Genomic DNA, 25,361 nt, shown 5'->3' on the forward strand with positions numbered 1-25,361 from the left:
ATGGATAAATGTCAAGTATTCTAAATTTTCACCATGTTCTTTATAGCTTTTCTTGACACGGTAATACAAAGGATCTGCATGTTCTGATACATCATTGCAAACAGATGAAAGATTATTTTCAATGTTTATCTCCTCATTATTCCACTCAGAAATTCCACTTTTTTTTTTTCTAAACATGCAAATTTCTAAGAAGTATTCCTCTAATAATTCAAAATCTCAGTAATGAAGATGTTTACCTGAGAGGAATAATGAAAATAGTGGAATTTCTGAGAGGTGTTATTGACAACAATTTTTTTTTTGAATGAGGAGGAATAACAAAATAGTGAAATTCCACTTTTGTTATCTTCTAAACAGAAGATCTATATGAAAATACTGAAATTTCTGAGATTGAAAATAGTCCTTCTGTTTACCTCCTCATTGAAAATAGTCCATTTGGAAAACATTGAAAATGTTCCCGATTCTGTTTACCTCCTCGTTATTCCTCATTATTCGGATGTTTAGAAGGTAAAAAAGTGGAATTTCTGAGAGGAATAATAAGGAGGTTAACATTGAATATAGTTCTTCTGTTTGCAATGATGAATCGGGAACATTCAGATCATTATAGTTTAATAACCTTTGAGAAAAGGGATTATTTTGATCCAATGAAGAGCTGTTCTTCTTCCAACCGGAATGGAGTATCAAAGAAACTTGAATTGAATATGCTGTTCAATTTATTGCTGATCAACCTATAGGTTTGAATCAAATGATCCTATTTGTTAGACTTGAATAAAAAGGTTTGAATTCGTAATGGTTACTTTTTATTAGGCTGGTCGTGAAAAGGAGGCTGTCATTAGACTCATGCAAAAGCGCATGCAAAAGTGCACAATCTTTTCAGCTTTTGTTGTTGAATCTCTTCCGAAATGTGTATATGTGGAAGCTCATAAAGAATCAGATGTCAAAGAGGTATGTCCAAGACCAAGTGAAACATCTATATTTTCTCAACCAATTTAATGTTACATCTTTAATTTTATTTTTTTTACACGTGTTTCAGGCTTGCAAAGGGGTTCAAACTTTATATTGCAAGAAAATAATAGCTGTTCCAATGAATGAGATGAATGATCTAATGACACTAGCAAGCAAATCTAACAAGGAGGAACAAAACTTTACTCAATCGGGTGAGAGTGGAAAGAAACAGCAATTTAGGAAAGGAGACATTGTTATGGTAACAGACGGAGAAACAGAAGGAAAAATCAAAGTGGTGGATAAAGTAGAGGAAGGTTATGTTCTAATAAGAGCAATAGATCATCTTTCAGTAAGTATCCAGTCTAAAGTCAGTCAGTCAGTTTCATAACAACTAATTTTCATAACATGTTTTTTTCCTTTTTTTAGGGATCTTATGAGGTGCAAACATCGCAAATTCGTAAACATTTTAAAGAGGGAGACAGAGTTAAAGTTGTTTCTGGTACTGACGAAGGTGAAACTGGCTTTGTTGTGAAGGTGGATCAGCATGACCACCTGGTTTTATTTACCGATACAAGGAAGGAGGTGAGTTTTAATGATAGATTTTCTGAAATACTTTCGAATCTATGACTGAATAACAAAATAATCCTCTCTTTAGATTTGTGTCCTTGCAGATGATGCTGTATTAATGACTGGATGATTCTATGACAGAAAAGTGTTACAAGACAGATGGCAAAATTCATGAAGAGTTAGAAGATTGTTTTCACTCTAGTGATTGTGTTTCTATTCCTATCTTGTCTGTAACCACTTATACTTAGTAAAACTAGCTAGCATTTCTCCGTCTCCGTTTGGAAGTTGAAACTATGATCTGTTTTAGTTTTATGCTATTTTGATTAAACAGTTTAATATCTCTGATATGCTCTACAAGTAGCTGACATGTGAAGTATTATTATAGCTGGTAGGGCTTACATGATTCCAAGTCAATTGAGTGCCACTATGAAGCATATGCCTTCATTGTATGAATACATGGCTTTGCACAATAACCTCAGATCGTAGGCTATTGTCAATGTCTTTAAGTTGATTTTCCTTGCTCGGTCACCTTTTGATTGCGCCTCAATATGAGGTCTACTGTTTTGAATTCTTGTTTGATCACATTTTTGTTGTGGCGAGTTGCAATCTTTTGCTTGATAACAGTTTCTTTGAGTACTTCTTAGTTTCTGTTCTTCTCAACAAAGTCAAAATCCTCACGAATATTTTCATCGTTGGTTTGGATGTCTTTGGTGTGGCTGTTCTCCAGCCGAGTCCTCCAATTTCCACGAGTATAACTGCTTCTGTTCCATATGTGAGGTAGAATGGAAGTTATCCTGTAGTCAAATGAGGAGTTTGTATGATATACCATGAGAACTGAATGGAGCTCTTCGACCCAGTTACCCTTTGCTTCGTCTAACCTTAGCTTAAGTTCTTGCAAGATCACTCAATTTGCTGATCTGGTTTACCCGTTTCTTTCGTTCGTTTAATGATCTGGCATAACCTTAATTCCATGTTTCTATCGTTTTCCTCTTTTCTCTTATTTGGTATCATTTAATGATCGATGTATACACGTGATGAGACCTTTTTAAGTACTAAAAAAAGAGTTTCTCCAATGTAGATGTTGTAAGTATTGTCACGTGTTTTACCTTGGACTATACATTTTGTTTTATTCCATTTGAGTATAATTTAATAAAACATCAATTGAGTTTTAAGAAACTGTTATTTATGGTATATTCTTTTCATGTTTTAAAATCAAAATTAGGTTTCATATATTTTTAATTGTTTAGTTAACTATCCATATTTTATTGTTCAATTCTCATTACATAGGGGCATAGAGTATAAAACATGAACAACCCTATGCATGTATCAATTTTGTTAATATCATTCATTAAAAGGACGGTGCTATGTTTCTAAAAATAGTCTGAATTGAATCCATATATGAAAAAGCTTCATTTCGTCGCCTGATTCGTAAAAATATATGATCTGAATCGAAAAATAGTCTGTATGATTGGCAGAAAATGCAATTCCGGCGTGTTCATTGAGAATATGGAACATTCCATCCTAACAACCATTATGATCATGCTAAGATGTTGCGAATTATGATCATGCTAATATTTCTTCATACACTTGTTAATTTTAATGTAAAAATTCTTTAACAACAGGTGAATTTCTATAGACATTTACTATTCTTATCATACCCAAATGGTCCTATAAAATTGCACTTAAATTACATTGCATATAAAAGAGTCAACTTGAAGTTCAACTTGACTTGAGCTGTAGAACAAACATACTCCTAAAACATAGATATCAAAAGGGAAATAAATTTCCTAGAAAATGAGTGCTATAACCAAAACAATTTTAGCTGCAATAAGCCTCTTTCTTCGTTTCTTTCTTCATCCCTTTCTTTCTTTCTATCATTTCCTCGTCCAACCATGTACGATCAATAACCTTGATATCTTTGAAGTTGAGATTGCAGATCTATAATTAAAAAATGACTTGTGTTAGATTGGAAAGTGAATAATGATCAACTAAATAAGTGTATTCTAATATTATATGATTCAACAATGATGTGCCATGAATACGATCCTGCACTCCAAAATTTATATGCTCCTCGACTTTGAACCCCCTAAACTCCTCCAATTTCAACCGTTACCAGTAACCAAAATAATAAAATAAAACCCATCATGTGTTATAATCAAACAACATACAAGAATTAACGGAAATTCAAATAAATCGTGGAAGAGGAACTTACTTTCATTCACATAAAACCAAGCTTTCAGAATAGTTCTTGATATAGTGCCACCAGCGTTCACCATTGATAATTCTAGTTCTCTTTACACTATGATCTATCAAATTATAGACAACCGGCAGTTCTTCAGAATCGTTTGCTAATACGAGTGCATCATAATTTTTAGAAAGGTGCAATGGCAACCACCGAGAATGAAATTTTTTCTCCAAGTTATAATCTATAATTTGAAGATCTATCCTACGTAATTGAGTCCAAGACTCTTGAACTCCATAATCTGTCATCTTCCATATAACAAGATGAGTTTTCTTAACAACATGAGAAAAACAAAGGCAGTCCATCAACAGACAAATAGATGGCTTAATAAATGGCACTTCAACAAAACCTCGAGGGGGAAGCAAATATTTGTATGTCTCCGTGCCCAAATCAAGTGAAATAATCACAAATTGCTCAACAGTAAGATCCTTGCAATCATACGAAGAATGAGAGTAGTAATTGCGAATTGCCAAGTAATTAACAATACCTCGCAAATGCACACCATCACAGCTTAGCTGATGATCCTCCACGGGAAAACTTTGAATATTTCTCCAAGTGTTATCGCCCAGACTAAAAATTTTCGCCCCTCGGTATAAGTTCACTACCTTATAAGTGTCTTTTTCATTATCATAACCAAATGTCAAATCATAACTGTAGGGTATGCTACAAAAATGCCCTAATTTATCTGATATTGTCCTGGTAGCAGGGTTCCAGAACCGGAACCACATCTCGTCAGACTTAAAAGAATAACCGAGCAAACATATCAATCCATTGTAGGAACCAACAACATTAGAGCAATCCTTATCCTTCAAACTATAGTAAGGATCGTTGGTAAGGGTAATCGGTTTGGACGAACATGAACTCTCTATGAAACGATCAAAGGAGATGGGTAGGACACTGGTATCCACTCTACATAGTGTTCTTCCCAGTGTGAAGTTCGGGTTTTGTGTAGAACGCTGAAGGTGCGACTTGACGAATAAAGGATTGGATACGAGGGAGTTCCACGATTTACAGCAGGACCTCAGTCGCATAAGAGTTTTCACAGGAAGGAAAGAAAGCACTTCTACGATAAGTTCGTCAGGGAGGAATATTGTCGGCGATGACATGGAGTTGGGCGGACGTTGCGACTTCCGTGGTCGGAGATTCATGACGGAATGAGGGAGGGAGGACGATGTAAATATCTACGGTGGTTTTTCCTTTTCCTGATTTGTTTTGTTGGTTGCACAATTTTATCATGTGTATATATATATATCACCGATTTTAAAAGGATAGGTATGTCTCTTTTTTCTCCTTCTAATTGTACTCTTAGGTAAATTTATGATATTTTGTTGGTGTTACCAAAAAAAAAATAAGAATTTATATTTTTTTGAAAGATATTACGTTTGTTATATTATTAGAATAATTGAAAAGATAAGCATAGTTTGTTACAATATGAAAGTTCAAAATATCTATTATTTATAACTATAATTTTAATTAAAATCAAAATTAATTTTTATCAAAATTTCATAAAAACTATTGTTCGTAATTTATACATATTAGCGCAATAAGAATAGCGAACGGACATGAACAGAGTAGGGGTTTCATAAAAACTATTGTTCGTAATTTATACGTATTAGCGCATAATAACGAACAGACGCGAACAAAGTAGGGGTGGATGCAATATGTGGTTATGTGTGGCTATAGCCACACATCCACTCCCCAAAGTTTTTTTTTAATAAATAAATATACAATTATATCAAAACACTTCTCTCTCGCGCGTGAAACAAATAATTGCAACAGTTGAATGTGTACTTTCAGTTACAAAAGTTGGGATTAGACAACTATATTCTTTTAAAAATAAGCAATGTTGTTAATTTAAACAAATAGATAGGAGACAATTTTCATTGTAATTGTATTGCATCAAAAAATATTATTTCTTATTTTTAATAGTTTGCATTAACTTTTCTTTAAAGTTTTAGCCATAGATGTACCGAAGGTCCAGATCCGCCTAGAATAAAGTGTCCCACCATTAACACTAAAAACCCTAATTCTAACTTAGCTGATGCACACCATCACAACTTAGTTGCTGATCCTCTGCCGGAAAACTTTAAATATTTCTCCAAGCATTATCGCCCAGACTAAAAACTTTCGCCCCTCGGTATAAGTTCACTACCTTATAAGTGTCTTTGGAATTATCATAACCAAATGTCAAATCATAACTGTAGGGTATGCTACGAAAATGGCCTATTTTTTCTGATATTGTCCTGGTAGCAGGGTTCCAAAAACGGAACCACATCTCTCTAGACTCAAAAGAATAACCGAGCAAACATATCAATCCATTGTAGGAACCAACAACATTAGAGCAATCCTTATCCTTCAAACTATAGTAAGGATCGTTGGTAAGGGTAATCGGTTTAGACGAACATGAACTCTCTATGAAACGATCAAAGGAGATGGGTAGGACACTGGTATCCTCTATACATAGTGTTCTTCCCAGTGTGAAGTTTGGGTTTTGTGTAGAATGCTGAAGGTGCGACTTGACGAATAAAGGATCGGATACGAGGGAGTTTGACGATTTACAGCAGGACCTTAGTCGCATAAGAGTTTTCACAGGAAGGAAAGAAAGCACTTCTACGATAAGGTCGTCAGGGAGGAATATTGTCGGCGATGACATGGAGTTGGGTGGACGCTGCGACTTCTGTGATCAGAGATTCATGACGCAAGGAGGGAGGGAGATATAAATATGGAGGTTTTCCTTTTTCCTGGTTTGTTTCGTTTGTTGCACAATTATATCGTGTGTATATATACACGAGATATTATATCATCGTATTTAATAAGATTTTTTTTTTAAAAGGATATGTATAAAAGATATTTTTTTTTTGTAGATAGACGAGATAGAAAAACCATCATAAACTCATACACATAAAGTGGAGGTATCGGGGTTCGAATCTCAGTCATGACGTCTAACAATTTCGGCAATTTTGTTATATTTTTTTAGGGATATTTTTGTTATATTATTGGTGTTTTTGAAATAGATAAACCTAGTTAGTTTTATTTGTTTTTTTAGGGAAATAGTTAAATTGATTTGTTATAATTTGAAAATAACAAACATTTATATTTATATTTTTAGTTAAAATTAAATTTTCATAAAAAATACCGTTCAAATTTTCTAACGTTAGCGTAATTCAAAAAGCGAAAAGACAGACACGTGATTGTCCGTCTTTTCTCGATAGTTGATATAATTTTATTATTTAATTTTGTTTGTTTTTTCTTTCAAAAAGTTTTACTAATTTTCTCTCAAGTCTTTGTTTTTTTTCTTTCGAAAAGTTTTACTAGTTTTTTCTCAACTCAAATGTTAACCAAGAAGATTACCAAATTCATAGACACTTAAACCCCAATCAATTATATATAAACTCGACACTATAAATACTTGCAATACAAATACTATAACATCAAAACCCCAACTCTAACGCAGTTCGGTCCTTCTTAGTTCAAGAAATCTGTGCAACCTAGAAAATGATGAAGACTCCAGAGAAGGGTGATAGGGTGAATGTTGTTTTATTTATTTTTGATTTATTTAGAGTCTATTATGTGATTTTAAATAAATTTGGTGATTTATGTGATGTGTTGTATTTTAGTATATAGTTTATTTTATAATAAATAGACTAAGTGAGAAATAAATATTATTTTGGGATTTTGGGAGTTAATTAGAATTTATTAGAATTTATGGGGAGTTAAGTGAAATATAGGGAGTTAAGCAAAGGGGAGTTAAGAAAAGAGAGGTTAGAAAGCAGTTTACGTGAAAACAGTGAAGTTGGGAGAAAAGGGAGAGAAGAGCAAGTAGAGCCAAGAGCTGAATTTGCTGTGCATTTCTTCTGCAATTCTAAGGTAAGGGTGAGGTTTGCTTCAGTAGTATAGATGTTAATTTCTGATTTTGAGTTTAACAGAGTTTTGGTGAGAATTGAGGATTATGGGTTTTGTGATGAAATGATGATTTTTGGGATAGAGATTGTGGTTCTAATGTTAGAAATAGGTTCTGAGTGTATGCAGTAAGTTAATTCATATCTGTAAACTGATTTGGGGAGTGAATTGGAGAAAAATAGGATTTTGGGGAAAAACCTGTTTTCTGCCCGTACAGAAGTTCATCGCTCGCCTCGCGAGTAGCTTGTGCTCGCCACGCGAGTGAGCAACTTCATAGCTCGCCTCGCGAGCAGACCAACTCGCCGTGGCGAGTAACCCAGATCAAAACTTGATTTTCAAATTGTTGTTATAAGATGTTTTTGGGATAGTTTAATGTGCCTAAACGATTATAAAGAGGACTGGAGCAAGTTTTAGATTAAAAAGATGAATAGGGAGCTTAGAATTGAAGTTTGAGTGAGAAAAATGTCAAAACTCCCGAGAGTCCCATATTTTCACTCGCCTCGAGTTCGCCTTGAACTCGCCATGGCGAGTAACCTGTTTTGCTAGCTCGCCATAGTGAGCAGATGTGCTCGCGAGGCGAAGCTACCAAGTTGTGTGTGCTGATTTTATTTATATGAATGGTAGTGATTGATGTGGATGTTGTGAGCATACTTATGTTTAATTGTGCATTGTTCTGTATTGTTGGATCACTGTTTGATGATGTTGCTGATGGTTGTAATGTATGCTATATTTATTGAATCATACATGTTGTATAAATTGGAGTCATATGAAGAATGTATGCATGGTCAAGTTGTATGTAGATATACACAAGTAGGTCCATAGCATATGCATAAACAGCGGGAGGACTCATGTCCTGGAGCACTAGTTGTTCACAGCGGTGAGGGCTTCGGTCCTGATGAATGCTTTAACCATTCAAAAGCGGTGAGGGCTTCGGTCCTGTTTGGTACCACATGCATAATGCATTTATTGAGGAGTCTTAGGGGTGTCGTCATGTCATGCATGAGTCTCTGTTGTTGGTTGTAGTGCCATATTGATTGATGTTGATGATGTTGATTGTTGAGTATATTTTTATACATGTACTATAATGGATTGATTTGATGATGAAGTTGCTGCTTGTGAAATATATACTTAAATTTACAAGATGATGTATTGATGTTTAATAGGGTGTTAGATTCATTTGATGATGTTAATATCTATATTTTATTGTTGTGAATCTCACTCATTCTGCTTGAAAATGTTGCCCTTCCTATGGATAACTTGCAGGTGATCCTGAGTAGTCGGTGGTGACTCAAGTGTCGTGTCTAGGGCTCTGATACGTGGGATGAGAATTATTGTTAAGGCTTAATGCCAAGATATTATTTTGGAGGTTTAAGTAATTATTGATGTTGATGCAAATATTCCGCTGCAAGATTATTGATGTTTGAAAGTTGTTTATTTAAATAGTTTCATATGCTATTTAAGAAATCTTGAAAATGTAGTGTAGCATGCCCGTTGGTGCTTAACTCTGATGATTATGTTGTATTTAATTATATTTGGGTAGCGGGGTGTTACAGTGAATCCTATAACTAGAGGTTGAACTTTTTCACGCTTTTTTGTACTCATGTTTAGAATAAAAAAATAACATCTCCCACAAAAAATTTGAAGTTCAACAAAGAGTTGAGTTGTAGAACATACTCCTAAAACATAGATATCAAAAGGGAAATAAATTTCCTAGAAAATGATTGCTATAACTAAAACAATTGTAGCTGCAATAAGCCTCTTTCTTCGTTTCTTTCTTCCCATCATTCCTCGTCCGTCCTGCCATGTACTATCAATAACCTTGATGTCTTTCAAGTTGAGATTGCAGATCTATAATTAAAAAATGACTTGTGTTAGATTGGAAAGTGAAATAGGAAAACACAACTAAATAAAGTAAGAAGTGACACAGTGAATGCATATACAAATTAGATTCTATAGCAGCATCATTATCAAGAAAAAGCATATAAATTTATATAATCAAATGATTCTTTCTCTGCAAAAAACGCAACATTGTCCGTGTATATCCAGCTGAACCTATCTTCCACACCAGTCTGCAGATCCGCGCCATAAAGTTTCGACTTTAAACGTTCATTCTGATTCAGGTCACGAAGCCAATTCCAGTTCCAATCATGAGAATTTCCTTCAGTGATTCTTTTCTGCGCTACTGAAATGTTCTTATCAGTACAAGCAATTTCTTCAACTAAATCAGTATATTAAATGGCACACTATAAACGTATTTTCCCCACTTTCTACATTTCTTCTAATTGTATTTCTAAACCAGTTTGATTCACCTTAAAAATCCCTTCCAATTGTTCATAAATCTCGCCACTAAATAAGTCTATCCTTCAACCTCTTTCACCTTCCGAACTAAGCAATTCAGCCGCCACCAATCCGTATGTAAATTTAAATAAATTCGACCAGATTGCATTCTCATCCGACCAACATCTCCAAACCCATTTTCTTAATAGAGATACATTGAACAATTTTAAATCTTTTACTCCAAGACCTTATTCATCTTTTGATAGACACGCTTTATTCCAACTTACCCAATTTATCCTTCTGACATTTGAGACTCCTCCCCATTTGCTTAATATAATGGTATGCTACTCAACACCGAGTTTGACAAAACCAATCTACCTCCAATGATAAATGACACCTCTCCAGTCTCCACCCATATAATCTCCTCTTCATTGACTTGATTACCAGAGTCCATGTTGCATATCTTCTTGGATTAATTACCACCTACCGAAACGCCAAGGAACCAGAATGGCACATTATAAACGTTGCAAGCAAGGAAACTTGACTCTGCTTCCATTAAAGAAAGAATCATCCAAATTCAAACCATATAGTTTTCTTTTGAAGAATTCCACCTTCAGCCCGGATACCATTTCAAAGCTTCTTAATATTGTTTTTATACTCCACAAGTTGTTCCGAGTACCATCTCCTATCAAAATAGTGCCATCGGCATATTGAATAAGTCAAAATTTATATTCTCCTTGACTTCGAATCCCCTAAACTTCCCAATTTCCACGTTACCAATAGCCAAAATAATAAAATATAAAATACATCATGTGACATAATAAAAAAATACAAGAATTAACGGCAATTCAAAGAAATCAATGAAGAGGAACTTACTTTCAATGAAACAAAACCAAGCTTTCAGAATAGTTCTTGATATAGTGCCACCAGCGTTCACCATTGATAATTCTAGTTCTCTTTACACTATGATCTATCAAATTATAGACAACTGGCAGTTCTTCAGAATCGTTTGCTACTACGAGTGCATCATAATTTTTAGAAAGGTGCAATGGCAACCACCGAGAATGAAATTTTTTCTCCAAGTTATAATCTATAATTTGAAGATCTATCCTACGTAATTGAGTCCAAGACTCTTGAACTCCATAATCTGTCATCTTCCATATAACAAGATGAGTTTGCTTGACAACATGAGAAAAACAAAGGCAGTCCATCAACAGACAAATAGATGGCTTAATAAATGGCACTTCAACAAAACCTCGAGGGGGAAGCAAATATTTGTATGTCTCCGTGCCCAAATCAAGAGAAATAATCACAAATTGCTCAACAGTAAGATCCTTGCAATCATACGAAGAATGAGAGTAGTAATTGCGAATTGCCAAGTAATTAACAATACCTCGCAAATGCACACCATCACAACTTAGTTGATGATCCTCCACCGGAAAACTTTGAATATTTCTCCAAGCATTATCGCCCAGACTAAAAACTTTCGCCCCTCGGTATAAGTTCACTACCTTATAAGTATCTTTTTCATTATCATAACCAAATGTCAAATCATAACTGTAGGGTATGCTACGAAAATGCCCTAATTTATCTGATATTGTCCTGGTAGCAGGGTTCCAAAAACGGAACCACATCTGTCTACGCTCAAAAGAATAACCGAGCAAACATATCAATCCATTGTAGGAACCAACAACATTAGAGCAATCCTTATCCTTCAAACTATAGTAAGGATCGTTGGTAAGGGTAATCGGTTTGGTAGAACATGAACTCTCTATGAAACGATCAAAGGAGATGGGTAGGACACTGGTATCCACTCTACATAGTGTTCTTCCCAGTGTGAAGTTCGGGTTTTGTGTAGAACGCTGAAGGTGCGACTTGACGAATAAAGGATCGGATACGAGGGAGTTCCACGATTTACAGCAGGACCTCAGTCGCATAAGAGTTTTAACAGGAAGGAAAGAAAGCACTTCTACGATAAGTTCGTCAGGGAGGAATATTGTCGGCAATGACATGGAGTTGGGTGGACGCTGTGACTTCTGTGGTCGGAGATTCATGACGGAAGGAGGGAGGGAGGGAGGACGATATAAATATCTACGGTGGTTTTTCCTTTTCCTGATTTGTTTTGTTGGTTGCACAAGTGTGCGTGTCTATATATATATATATATATATATATATATATATATACACACGAGATATTATATCATCGTATTTAAAAAGATCTTTTCCAAAAAAAAAGAAAAGGGTATGTATAAAAGATATATATTCCATCAAAAAGCAAAAAGTATATTATATCATCGTACTCCATGTTTTTGTTATATTATTTTTAGGGATATTTTTGTTATATCTTGGTGTCTTTGAAATAGATAAAGATAGTTAGTTTGATTTGTTTTTTTTAGAGAAATAATTAGTTTGATGTGTTATAATTTAAAAATAACAAACATTTATATTTATGCTTTTAATTAAAATTAAAATTTCATAAAAAATACTATTCAAATTTTCTAACGTTAGCGCAATCTAAAGAGCGGAAAGACGGACACAAGATTGCCCGTCTTTTCTCGCTAGTTGATATAATTTTATTATTTAATTTGTTTGTTTTTTCCTTTCGAAAAGTTTTACTAGTTTTTCTCTAAGTCAAATGTTAACCAAAAAGATTCCCAAATTCATAGACACTTCAAAAAAAGATTTTGTCAATATATAAAAGATTTACTTCAAAAAATATAACGATGCACAAGATTACTATCCAATTTTTCCTTAACAAAAAAAAAGAAAAGATTATCATCCAATTTAATTTGAGTCAATCTTAAACCCCAAGCAATTCTACATAAACTCGACATTATAAATACTTGCATACACATGCTATAACATCAAAACCCCAACTCTAACGTAGTTAGGTCCTTCTTAGTTCAAGAAATCTGTGCAACCTAAAGAAATGATGAAGACTCGAGAGAAGGGTGATAGGGTGAACCCTATAACTAATGAAATCATCAGTTATAAGGAATTTGCTAAGTCTAGGCAAAAGTATGTGTATATGCAATATCCCTTAACAAACTTTGGAAAAAAGGAAGAGAAAGAGAAAGAAAGTGTGAAGCAAAAATTTAGAAAGTGGTACAACAATGTGAAGAAGCCAAATAAAAAGCAAGTCAATGATAACAAATTGCTTAATGTATCGAAGAACAAGTTATTTGATTCTTGGAAAATTTAGTAAGAGTTTTCTGCAATGCTCATCATTATCAATTGGGCAAAGGTTAATTTCATGATCATTCGAGTTCTCACGATTCAATTTCTAAAATTCTTAGTTTTATCTCTCTTTTTTGAAGGATAGTTTTATCTTTTTTTGTTATTTTCCATTAGATTTTTTTTGTTACATATTTTTCCATTAGATTCTTTGTTCTGTTACTCGACAAGTTATTATCAAAATTAGAAATTTTTATGTTTAATATTCCCTATAAAAATAATAATCTTGTATTTAGTATTTCTTATCTCAAAAGAAAAGGAGAGAAAATTGTGTTTAGCAGTTTGAGAGTATGAGAAAATTAGTATTACTTTGGAACATTGGTTAAAGAATAGGTTGTATGAAACTTATAAACGATGTTTTTTTTTATAAAAGTTTGACTTTAACTAAAACTAATTGCTTTCAAGTAATAAAAATTCAAACTAACAATAATTATCTATTTCAATCACACCAAACAATATAACAAACAAATATATTTTAAATTTATTTTTTTAATGACATCAACAACAATCTTTATTATAGAAAAAAATTGTCTAAGGTTATAATTGATATAGCGAAAAAATAAGTATAAATATACTACATCTACTTTACTAGACATATATATATATATATATATATATATATAGTATTTGTTACATTTGTTTTAATATTTAAATTTATTCTTATCTATTTATTACATGTGTTGTTTTTATTGAAAATTGAAGGTATTTTTGGAAAGGGAAAAGATCATCCCAAAAGTGCTGAAAGGGGTTATATTTATATATATTCCAACCAAAAACGAAAAGAACATTATGGGGGCGTTTGTTTCAGGGATTCATAAATTAATCCCAGGAATAACTTACCTGGGAAGTTTATTCCTGGGTATTTTAAAAAAAAGTGTTTGGTTAGTATTTTAATTTTTCAGGAATATTTTCAAAAAATGTTCCCATAAATAGCTAATTGTTGTTTAGTTTAGAATATATATTCCTAGAAAAAACATGATACAGTTACAAAAATACCTCTACCTTGTTTCTAAATCAATTTGAATTTATTTTACTACATTTTATTTTCATTATAACTTGAAGCATTTGAAAATACACCATGAAATAAAATTATGTTTTCATATAGTTGATTGATAGAATATAGTTGATTGTTATAATAGAACAATATTGTTGAAAACTTGACACATAAATATTTTTTTGCACAAACCAAAAAGAACATAAAGAAATAATAGATGAATTACATATAATAACATGCATTATAACAATGTCTTGATGTAGAGTATGTAAAAGAAAAAAACAGAAATTAATTGGCAGTTGAAAAAACATGGTGGTAGTGGGGTTTTCATGTAGCAAGGCAAATGTCATTCCTAGGAATAAAACATTCCAACTCCTTTTTCATGGGAATAAAAATAGGGAGATCATGGGTTAAAAATTTTCCTGGGTATAATTTGTTCCCAGGTATATTTTTCTTTTACCTTCTACCAAACATGGGAAAGTGCATTCCCATCCTCATATTCCCAGGAATAAATTTTATAACCTGGAAACAAACACCCCCTATATATTTTTAGATACCTTTGAAAAGGATATTATTAGCAAAGAATGATAAAATGGTAAATAATAATTAGTTGAATTGGGGGACCATGACATATCACATAATTTCCAGATGTCATCCATTGAAGAAAATTGCAAGACCATATTGATTAAGCTAGCAAACCATGACCACAATTTAAGATGCAAATATTTTTCTGCATTCTTTAAACGAAGAGAGCACATTGAGGGGATATTGCGACCCCTAAACATTATAGAGAGCTTTCATTTAACTGTAAATATCCATTAGTTGTGTGCTTCCCCTAAATCCTTATTTCCTATAATAATGATTTTATGATATAATTGTATATTTTTTGTTAGTATAAAGATCATACTCTTTGATATAATTATATATAATGAGATTTTCTTAAATCTACAAATAAATATTGAACGTAGTTTGTTTAACTTGAGAGTTTTTCTATTATATAATCCTAAAAGCTCTCAAAAGCGTTTTGATTATATAATCCGAACGGATGTATGTTTGAAATTCGGTAGGACGCATGATAGTAGTGTGGAAAAAGAAATTGCCTTTTATTAAACCTATAGATTTTATTACATTTTAGCAAAAGTGAATGAGTTGGAATATATTTTAACAATATCATAAGTCAGAACCTGTGAAGCCCCGATATTTCAAAATGGATGACGTACCGTATTCCCTGTGTATCATGCACCGATACTTGCCCGATACTTTCCGATACGTATCTGAAGAGTATCCAAATATTAAATTTTATTTTTTAAAAAAATAATTATCCGATACTTTCCGATACATCCCGATACGTACGGATACTTGTGTTTTTTTATATTATTTTGATTTCTTTTTTTTTTTTTGTGTAAAAAATAAGAATAAAAACATTATAAACGTTAGTTACTTGTTAGTGTTAACTCTTAGTACTGATGTGTTCTTTTTTTGGATATAGTGATTCTTTTTTGGATCGATATAGTATATCACTAACAAGTTTCTTTTGGATATAGTGTAGCATTGATGTATAATACTGCTGGTGCTCTTTTTGGTATATATTGCGTATGTAATTATCTAATGACCACTCTCTTAATCGTCAATATTATATTTATATTAATGTGCTACGAGTCTGGTTTCTTGTGTTTGTTAATATACTTGCATAATAAAAAAATGGTTATAATTATATAATACATTTAATTATATAATTTTTTTTATTAACGTATCACAGCCGTATCGTATCTTAATTTTTGAAATTTTTCCGTATCGGTGCAGTATCGTATCCATATCGTATCTCGTATCCGGGCTTCAGAGGTCAGAACATGATGCAAAGCCTTAAAGATAGACCACCAACAAGACAAAAGCTTTGCTTCGATCACAAAGACTGAGAAAATAAATATAATCTCGTAGTCATTACTTACTCGCTGAACTTTAGGAACTAAAGCACCTTAGCCATCAGATTAATCTAATAATTGAGAATATTATATTTCGGTTGTAAGATTAGTCAAACTAGTTAAAGGCTACAGAGACAGTATAATATTCAATCAAAGTAACTTAAGAAACCATGCTTCGACAAATTAAAAACTCATCAGCCACACAATGATTCTCAATGCTTGTTCCACACATTTATGAAATAAAATTAACCACTTCTAGCATAGAAGTTTGTGTGTTTGGTTTCATAATGGTGAAAAACAAAATTCATAATTTTAACTACTACATTCACTGATAATTTTATTTTGGTGAAAACACAGAATTCTCTGCAGAGTTGAACTATGTTTCAAGGGAACGAAAATTTAAATAGTTTTAATGATTCGGTCTCAACTCCCCCATTGAGTTAATAATCAAGTAAAAAAGTAACAAACAAATCAGCATCCTTTTTACTAAAAAAAATAATAATCAGCATCCTTAAAACATATACTTGCTGTACCACAAAAGTCGGTAGAGAGAGAGTTCATTCATCATCATAGTAATAATTTTAGTATCCACAGGTCAACAAGGTTTCAGTGGAACTAACAACATATTGCAGTAAGCTGTAAACAACTAATTTATTGGAACCTAAAGTAAGTATTGATGCAAAAACGACGACAGTGTAGAGTACCGTTAACAAATTTATTGCAACACCTTCTTGTCATGGCTTCACATAAATTCATAACCTTAATGGCTAACACTACCATATATGAACCACTGGTACTGGTGAACCAGTAACTTTGTAAACAGTTATACAGTAAGTGAAACTCTGCCAAGATTTCATGAGAATAAGGACCGAGTTTTATTACGTTCCAATCTTGCCTCCCTCTGTTAAAAAAAGGAAATGGAATTGAGAAATAAAAATATTTCATGCAGCATTATTCAGCAATGATATTACAATAATAAAACAATTCTGAAAAGTATATTTGATCTGATCTATCATATACACGTCAAATGTTTCACTTACATAGGAAGAGACAGCCACAGTTCATATGCTTTAATATGGATGAGAAATGGAAGCAATACACAGTTTGAGATTATTTCCAACACACTCTTTTATTATTAAGTGAATTTCATTTTAACTCGACTAAATAGAGAGTTGCCCCAAGATAGTAAGAATCACTAACTTTTTCCAACACGCACTTTATTATTTAGTAAATTGCATTTGAGTCCAACTAACTAGAGCGTGAGCTCAAGATAGTACGAAACAAGAAACTCACCCAACTGTAAAGAGTATGTTGAAAAAAGAATAACAAAAAATGTATCTTTAGCATTCATCAATATGACTACAGAGATGAGAATACAGTTACACCACATCACCTACATAGATGCCAAGCTGTCAACACCCAACAATAAGTACGACAACAAAATTCAGTGTATGTTTCGGTGAGATTTAGGACCAATTAATTTATGCAAAGCCTTGAGTTTGGTGTATGTTTTCATTTCTGGAGGCAGTTCAAATTATAAAATAAGACCACAAGTAAGAAAAAAGGCCTCGTGCACAACCAAGGTATGATGCCGAAGGAAGAGAACAACGCAACACTAAAGATAAAGATGATATTCAAAATGCCAATTACAATTTCCTAAGTCATACGAGGTAAAGTGTCAAAATGAAGTTATACACGTCTCATCCAAAACACCTGACTAGAAAATGGTCAGAAAATAAAAATAAATCAAAGTATACATCAACATTAAACTACTACTCAGTTGTTATCATAGTAGTTAATAGCGGATAGCGGCCGACCCCAAAAATGCTATAGCGGGATAGCACATAGCGCTATGACCGCTATTTCATAAAAACAAAAACAACAAAAATAAGGAAACAGAGAGAGCAGAATAGAGTTTTATATGAACAAAACAGAGGATTGTTTGTACAAACTACAAACAGAAACAGAGACCAAAAACCATATTTTGCAGGGACCAAAAACAACAAATTTTATTTACAGGGACTAAAACCAAAACGAGGCATATTTGCAGGGACCAAAACCATATTTTAGCCAAAAATAAAATAAAGGAATGCAGATAACGCCAGTTACTAGAGTAATGAGATATATCTCTCCCTTCACCTAAAATACTTTTCATCTAATCTATCCATTCAGACACTCAAATGTTAATTAAGTCTTACTGGAGGCTCTCTAGCTGTTCTGACTTTATTGTGCTCATAAAACCAAGCTCCACGGCAGCTAACCAGTTGAGGACAGTCGCCTGATCACGCTGTTCATAATTTTTCCAAGAAGGATGTTGATCAAACAGCTATTCTCAAATAGTTGTTTGCTATGGAGCTTCTTCAGGGACACAACAACAAAATTAAACCAGCCAGAGGGTCTATGATGAAATGCTTTTGAGTATTGGGTGAGTGAATAATTCCCCCCGTGTAATCTGAGGGAATTTGGGATGACACATGCTTTGGGTGTTTGGGAGGGGGGAGGGGTGCGGGGATCTCGGTGTTCTGGATGTCAATGAGGGGGAGTACTCTCTCGCTCCCCATCCTCCATATCACTCCCTGTCTCCAGGTTTCTATAGGAAATAACTAACCAAACTTCAATAATTTTGGTTACTATAGGGCTTCTACACCTGTGATAGGTGCATCGTTAGTTCACTGGACTGATTGATGCAATCAGCAGTACCTCTAGACAAGTGGTTTAAAAAGAAACATGCCTTAGAAAAACAAATTGTGCTCATTCTAATCTAAATCATGTTTATAAATAACCAATTACCACAAAGAAGTACATTTACAACAACAGTTATAACCATTAACCGCCAATGCATTATTTTTGGATACCAAGTTCCCAAGACACCATGTTACAATCCCACTAAAGCCTAATCATAGAAAACAAGCCCCTACTTGTTTCTTTGCATAATATTAATGATTCAAAGAATCGCATTCATGCAACGAATTAATACAAAGTAATAACAAGACCAAACCGGATAACAAAGATGATAGCATAACATTTTGCAGTTGATGAAGGTGCAACAAGAGATCTATATTTTGATTTGAGAAAGACTTTTAGTATTGAAATATGAATTTGTAATCAAGATAATTTCTTGAGTAACATGGAGTTTTCAAAACATCATTTCACATTTACTATTTAAGACAATGCTGTCAATTTCATTATTGAACTGACACAGCTCCATTCATTGTACATTTGAAGTAAAGCCTTGGCTAGCTCAGCCAGCTGCTCAAAAAACTACCATGTATTGTAAACTACTTTATCTTTCTTGCATTTATTGGGAACATACGAAATACTTATAGCTCCCCAGTAACCATAAGTATGTGACGAAGGGGAGAACATAGACAAAGTATGGAGCAAATATCATCTACGCTTACAAGTTACATGCAGAAAACCAAAAATATCTACCAGCAACGCCACAACCTTTAATTTCTTTTTATACCATAATCACATTTCAGGTAGAGCAACATAATTCTTAGGATCCATTCTACCACTTTCAAAATATGCAATGTATAGCAATTCAAGGAACAGACAGTGCTGAAGATTCTAGTACCTCCTTTTTCTTACACTCCTTGTAAACATCAAAATGTTCTTGACATTTACTCTTATCCGTATTAAATTCTTCTAAACCTGAAAATGTTACGGGAAAAAAAATGTGAGATACATTAATAATCACCAGAATAGTAGTACAAGGTCCAACATCATTCACAAGTCCTTCTTTATATCCCAAAAATAACATGGAATCACAAACTTGAAGTCCTTCCAATACTTCATTTTTTTCATTCATTACTTTTCGATATGAATATGTCAAAAATAGATGCACACTAGAGATTCGCATAGATTGGGTTAAACAATACAGGACTTTAATATATCATAAGAAGTTGATAACCATGCTCAGAAGATAAATTACTAAACTTCATCCTACAAATTTTTTTGCAAAACAAATATTGTCGCTTCAATTTTTTTTCTATCGAAAACTCAGTATCCGGCTCAATGACCAACTAATCTGGGCGACCAATCCCACCTTCCATTAGCAGGGGCCCAATTGTAGTCAAAGTAAAACCTTGTATGGACCGGTTCAACAGGAATTGTTATCACTCGGAGCATTCAAACCGAGACATTGTTATCACTCGGAGCATTCAAACCCGAGACATTGAAAGAGCACACTTATAAGTTCACAGTTTCACTTCCAATTAACTGAAGCACCTTATACACATTTAAATTCACCTAATTTCTAAACATTATCAAATGGGTAGTATTAATAATACTAAATTACTTATACCTAAAAAGTACTAAAAAATTCAGACTTTAAATACAATTAATTGAAATAAAGAAGAAAAAATTGAAGAGATAATAGAGGAAAAGGAATAAGGGTATCTAACATTTGAGAGAAGCGGTGTATTGAGGAAAACATTGAGAGTCGGAGATTCTCGCGGCGCTTTGATACGGTGGTGTTGAATCTTTCGACGCCATCGCTACTTTGAATTGAACTCCTTTCCGTTTAAACCTTCAAGATTATTATTACACGGTTCACGCCATGTTTGCTTTCATGTTTGAGATTTTAAAGGTGTAAAACTTTTTTAAACATGCATTCAATAAAATACTCTCTCATTTTATTATAATGATTGTTACTTTAGCAAAAGCAAAAATCTTTTTAAATCACTTTACTTTTTTAATACAATTTTAATTTCTTTTTTCAATTTTACCTTTAATAAATATTTCAACTTTTTTCTTTTTTCACAATTTCCAATGCAATTTAAGTTTGTTTTGTAAGTGAGATCCGATCTTAAGAGACCTTCAATTTTTTCTTCTTCCACATTCAGAGTACCTATTAGTGTCGGATCTTAAATGGTAAAGACTCTATCAATGTGAATGCTCTAAGGATAATTTAATAAAAGTGTTATGTCTATTAATTATTTTATTCAATTGTTTAATCTATGTGCAAAACCTCAAACAACCGTCATCGTGAAACGAAGGAAGTATTAAGATCACACCAAAAAGTTAGCTTCATGGATTAATTTATGAGTTTTATGACGGTGGATTAACTGTTCAAAACAAATTTGATTAGAATTTAGATGTAATGTAAAATTGTTTTTTTTTTTTTTTTGGATTACAAGAGGGCCGAAGCCCGAAAGAAAGCAACTACCGCTTCACAAGATGCGGTGTTGAAATACCAACAAAGTCTGGCTAAATAAATAGAACTAATCTGAGATGGACATTGCTCATACAAAATCAAAGAAAAACCACTTTCACAAGCCATATTCGCCATCACATATGCACAAGCGTTGGCTTCTCTAAAGGAGTGACGAACTTGAACTTCCCAATCTTGGTCGATCAACCGTCGAATATTATGCAGAAGAGTCAGACCACCCACAGTACCACCTTGATCACGAGATATGGAACGGACCACACTCGAAGAATCTATGTGAAGCTCCACTTTATGGTAACCATGAGAACGAGCCAACTTCAAACCTTCAAACGCACCCCACAACTCTGCCACATAAGCACTACAAGAGCCCAACCCTTTTGAAAAACTACAAATCGATTCTCTCTTATCACCTCTGAACACCCCTCCACAACCTGCATTTTGGCCACCTTTAGAAGCACCATATGTGTTAAGTCGAATCCAGCCAAAATTCGGAGGCCACCGCCGAATTTCTTTCAACTCTCTACTAATTGTTAAAATTGCAGCATTTATACTAGAATGAGCACCATAATTCAGGATTCTTTGATTAATCACCTGCCAAGGAGAAGCAGGCATCACAAATTCATCATCATGAACTAGCTTGTTCCTCCAATACCAAAGAGTGTGACACGCCGTCGCCCAAAATTCTGCCCACCTCTTCCGGTTTAGATTCTGCTCTATCCAATCTCTCAAATCTGTAGTATAGAAATTGGTACGGAATTGTAATTCAACATAATTTAGCCACACCGACTCTGCCAAAGGACAATCCCTTAGGACGTGCAAGGTTGTCTCGATGGCATCCCCACAATGATGACAGTAAGGATTCCCTATGTGCATACGGTTGAGCCTACTGCATGTCATTAGCCTATCATGTTTGATAAGCCAAACGAAACTTCGAACTCTTTCTGGAACATGAAGCTTCCAGACTCGATCCCAACGATCTACAACGTCACTCATGTCAAAATTGCATAACACGTTATAACCATGAGCAACAAAAAAGTCCCTTGTATTCCCGCCTGTACAAGCATTAATATCATCCCCTTGCTCAGTCCGAGGAGGAGGAATGACACGAATTTTTTGCAGAATTTCCACTAGCATCCACGTTTGAAGATCACAAAATTTCCACTCTCCACAATCATCAACAAGCTCTCCAACCTTTGCATTTCTCAAAGAAGGAGGAATGACAATATCCAAATCACTAATTTTCAACCCCGCCTCTATCCAACACTGATCCCACGCATGGATAGCATCACCATTTCCTACTTACCATAACACCAAACTCTCAATTTTGGGCCATAATTGAACCAAATTCTTCCACAAACTTGAATCATTCGGTTTAGACACCACCTCATCCATCAACAAATTAACCCGGTCATATTTTCCTTTGAGAACACTACACCAAAGAGCATTATCACCACTCTTTAATTTTCAAACCAACTTTAACAAACAAGCCTGATTCATTTCTTCTAACCGTCTGATGTTGAGCCCCCCAAGATGCTTAGGTTTTGCTACATCATCTCACTTAACAGCATGAATATGTTTCCTAACCTCTTTATCCCCCCAAATAAAAGCCCGCTGCACTTTTTGGATCTCTTGCACATATGCTTTTGGAACAACACTATTCATCATAGGTATAGCTTCAATGACGGATTTAGCAAGCGTCACTCTCCCTGCAAAAGAGAATTGATTACTCTTCCATGCTGTCAGCTTGTTCCTCACTTCATTAACTAAATACTGAAAATCTTTTCTCCTTGGAGCTTTTCCTGTAAGTGGCACACCTAGATACTTACCCAACTCTGTAGTCTCCCTGAAACCAGATATATCAACTAATAATCTTCTGGTAACTCTGTAAACATTACTGGAGAAGAAAATGGTAGTCTTCTGGATACTTATACTTTGACCTAATAGATGACAAAATTTATTAAGAACTTCCATCACTCCTCTCATTTGACTGTCAGTTGCTTGACCGAATAACAATAAATCATCAGCAAACATCAAATGAGAAATCATTGGACCGGTTCTACCAGTTTTCAAATCCAACCAATCACCTTTATCGATTGCCTCACTAATAAGATGGGACAATTTATCCATGCATATAACGAATAGATAAGGTGAAATAGGATCACCTTGCCTCAAACCTTTCTTAGGAGTGAAAAAATCAGCACGGTTACCATTCCATCGAACATTAGTTCTCACTGTCGTCACTGAATGCATAATAACATTAATCATTTCCATAGGGAGACCAACTTCAAGAAGCGTCATATGAATGAAATTCCAGCTTAAATTATCATAAGTTTGGCGAGATCCACCTTAATAGCAAAATACCCCATTTTACTCTTCAAACGATTAATACAATGTATCATTTCCTGAGCAACAACTATATTCTCATGAATACTCCTTCCTGGAATAAAGCCTGTCTGAAAAGGCGACACAATTTCAGCAACACAATTTTTAAGTCTATTGACAATCACTTTGCTCAAAATTTTATAAACTGTATTGCACAAAGAGATCGGTCTGAATTGATTGACAAATTGAGGATCTTGCACTTTTGGTATCAAGCAAATATTTGTACTATTGATTTCTGCCAATTGCTCCGGACTACACCATAACTTCTTGATAAAATCACATGTATTTTTACCAATAATCGACCAAGATTTTTGATAAAAACCAGCCGGAAAACCATCAGGACCAGGAGCCTTCCACGGTGTCATGCTAAAAACCGCACTACGAATCTCCTCGTCAACAAGAGGATGCCTCAAGATTTCTAAAGTTTCCAAATCAAGTCTGGGAAAAGCAAGACTTGTTTGAAACCATTCACTGGTGTCAACATTAGTAGTGAAAAGTTCATAATAGTACTTATTAACCATATCTTTTACCTCTTCAACAATCTCCACCCAATGGCCATCAACATTCCTAAGCATAATTATTTTGTTTCTTCTCCTTCGCTGCACTGTTTTTAAATGATAGTACCTAGTGTTCCTATCTCCATCCACCAACCACTTAGCTCTAGATCGTTGAAACCACATGAGTTCTTCTTGTTGAAAAATTCGAGACATTTCTTTTTGAAGCTTCCTCTTCAACCTCATCAATCCACTATGACCCCTTCCATTCCGAATTCTTCTCTGAATACCATTAAGTCTCGCCATAAATTCCTTCTTTTTTTTCTTGACACTATCAATAGATTGCAGTTTCCATAATGGCACATAGCTGCGGAAATTATCAAGATTAGTCACCATATGCTCATTCGGATTCCACACCTTGGATAACACCTCCTTATAAGAATCTTACAGAATCCAAGCACTCTCAAATCTAAAATTTGTTTCAACCCTTCGATCCACATCTACATACGGCACAATGAGAATTGGATGATGGTCAGAAAAATCTAGACGTGGCAAAGTTTTAACGTAGGCATTAGGGAAAGCCAACCTCCATTGCTCATTACACAAAGCACGATCAAGTCTCTCAAAAATACGGCATCCTCCCTGATACATAGGACCTCTCCATGTATACTTAGACCCTACCACACCAAGGTCCATTAGATGACACCCATTTAATCTATCCTTGAACTTGGAGCATTTATGAAAAGAAGCAGGCACACCCCCTTTCTTTTCAGACACTTCAGCAATATCATTGAAATCTCCTCCAACAAGCCAAGTCTGATTACTCATACCTGATGCTAGCCTAAACAACTCATCCCACAAAATTCTTCTGAGATCTTCATTAGGACTTGCATACACCGGTGTAAAAAACCAATCTCCATCTCCGTGAACACACTTTTACATGCATGAATTGAAAATGTTTTTGAATAATAATCACATCCACCATGTCACTCTTCCAAGCAAAAGCTATCCCACCTGCATACCCCCTAACCTCTGTATGATCATAGCCTTCATAACCCAATAAGCTAAAGGTTCTCCTTAACTACTCCGGATCCACTATAGTCTCCAAGATAACTAACATATCTGGTTTATTAGCATCAACATAATACTTACAAAACCTATAGAATGCAGTACTCGGCGCTCCTCTACAGTTCCAAATCAAACCTATAGAATGCTTACATTGACATTGTACTAT

General features: G+C 34.1%; 4 protein-coding genes across 4 annotated transcripts; all 4 read right to left on the reverse strand.

Annotated features, from left to right (window-relative positions):
- Positions 1–3,723: 3,723 nt before the first annotated feature.
- Positions 3,724–4,899, reverse strand: LOC11437542 (F-box/kelch-repeat protein At3g23880). Its single transcript, XM_003622608.2, has one exon. The coding sequence runs from the start codon at positions 4,897–4,899 to the stop codon at positions 3,724–3,726; it is 1,176 nt and encodes a 391-aa protein (XP_003622656.2).
- A 938-nt stretch (positions 4,900–5,837) lies between these two features.
- LOC11427098 (F-box protein ETP2) lies at positions 5,838–6,404 on the reverse strand. The gene has a single exon (XM_003622609.1). The coding sequence runs from the start codon at positions 6,402–6,404 to the stop codon at positions 5,838–5,840; it is 567 nt and encodes a 188-aa protein (XP_003622657.1).
- Positions 6,405–10,806: 4,402 nt separating this feature from the next.
- Positions 10,807–11,982, reverse strand: LOC11437863 (F-box/kelch-repeat protein At3g23880). The gene has a single exon (XM_003622611.1). It carries the CDS (start codon positions 11,980–11,982, stop codon positions 10,807–10,809), a length of 1,176 nt encoding a protein of 391 aa, XP_003622659.1.
- A 4,604-nt stretch (positions 11,983–16,586) lies between these two features.
- On the reverse strand, positions 16,587–20,683 carry LOC11436832 (cytochrome c oxidase-assembly factor COX23, mitochondrial). Its single transcript, XM_003622613.3, has 3 exons — positions 20,485–20,683; positions 19,656–19,732; positions 16,587–16,979 (listed from the first exon to the last, which is right to left on the reverse strand). The coding sequence occupies exons 1-3, from the start codon at positions 20,573–20,575 to the stop codon at positions 16,932–16,934; spliced, it is 216 nt and encodes a 71-aa protein (XP_003622661.1). The 5' UTR covers positions 20,576–20,683; the 3' UTR covers positions 16,587–16,931.
- Positions 20,684–25,361: the final 4,678 nt, after the last annotated feature.

The sequence above is a fragment of the Medicago truncatula genome, chromosome 7 (assembly GCF_003473485.1).
Source record: "Medicago truncatula cultivar Jemalong A17 chromosome 7, MtrunA17r5.0-ANR, whole genome shotgun sequence".
NCBI lineage: Eukaryota > Viridiplantae > Streptophyta > Magnoliopsida > Fabales > Fabaceae > Medicago > Medicago truncatula.

Bases quoted from the DNA above. Each gene is read 5' to 3' on its own strand.
- LOC11437542 (XM_003622608.2), bottom strand. From the start codon at position 4,899: ATGAATCTCCGACCACGGAAGTCGCAACGTCCGCCCAACTCCATGTCA.
- LOC11427098 (XM_003622609.1), bottom strand. From the start codon at position 6,404: ATGTCATCGCCGACAATATTCCTCCCTGACGACCTTATCGTAGAAGTG.
- LOC11437863 (XM_003622611.1), bottom strand. From the start codon at position 11,982: ATGAATCTCCGACCACAGAAGTCACAGCGTCCACCCAACTCCATGTCA.
- LOC11436832 (XM_003622613.3), bottom strand. From the start codon at position 20,575: ATGGCGTCGAAAGATTCAACACCACCGTATCAAAGCGCCGCGAGAATC. The intron at 19,733-20,484 runs GTTAGATACCCT...TAACATTTTCAG, and splicing joins ATACACCGCTTCTCTCAAAT to GTTTAGAAGAATTTAATACG. The intron at 16,980-19,655 runs GTACTAGAATCT...TTTTTTTAACAG, and splicing joins AGGAGTGTAAGAAAAAGGAG to AGGGAGGCAAGATTGGAACG.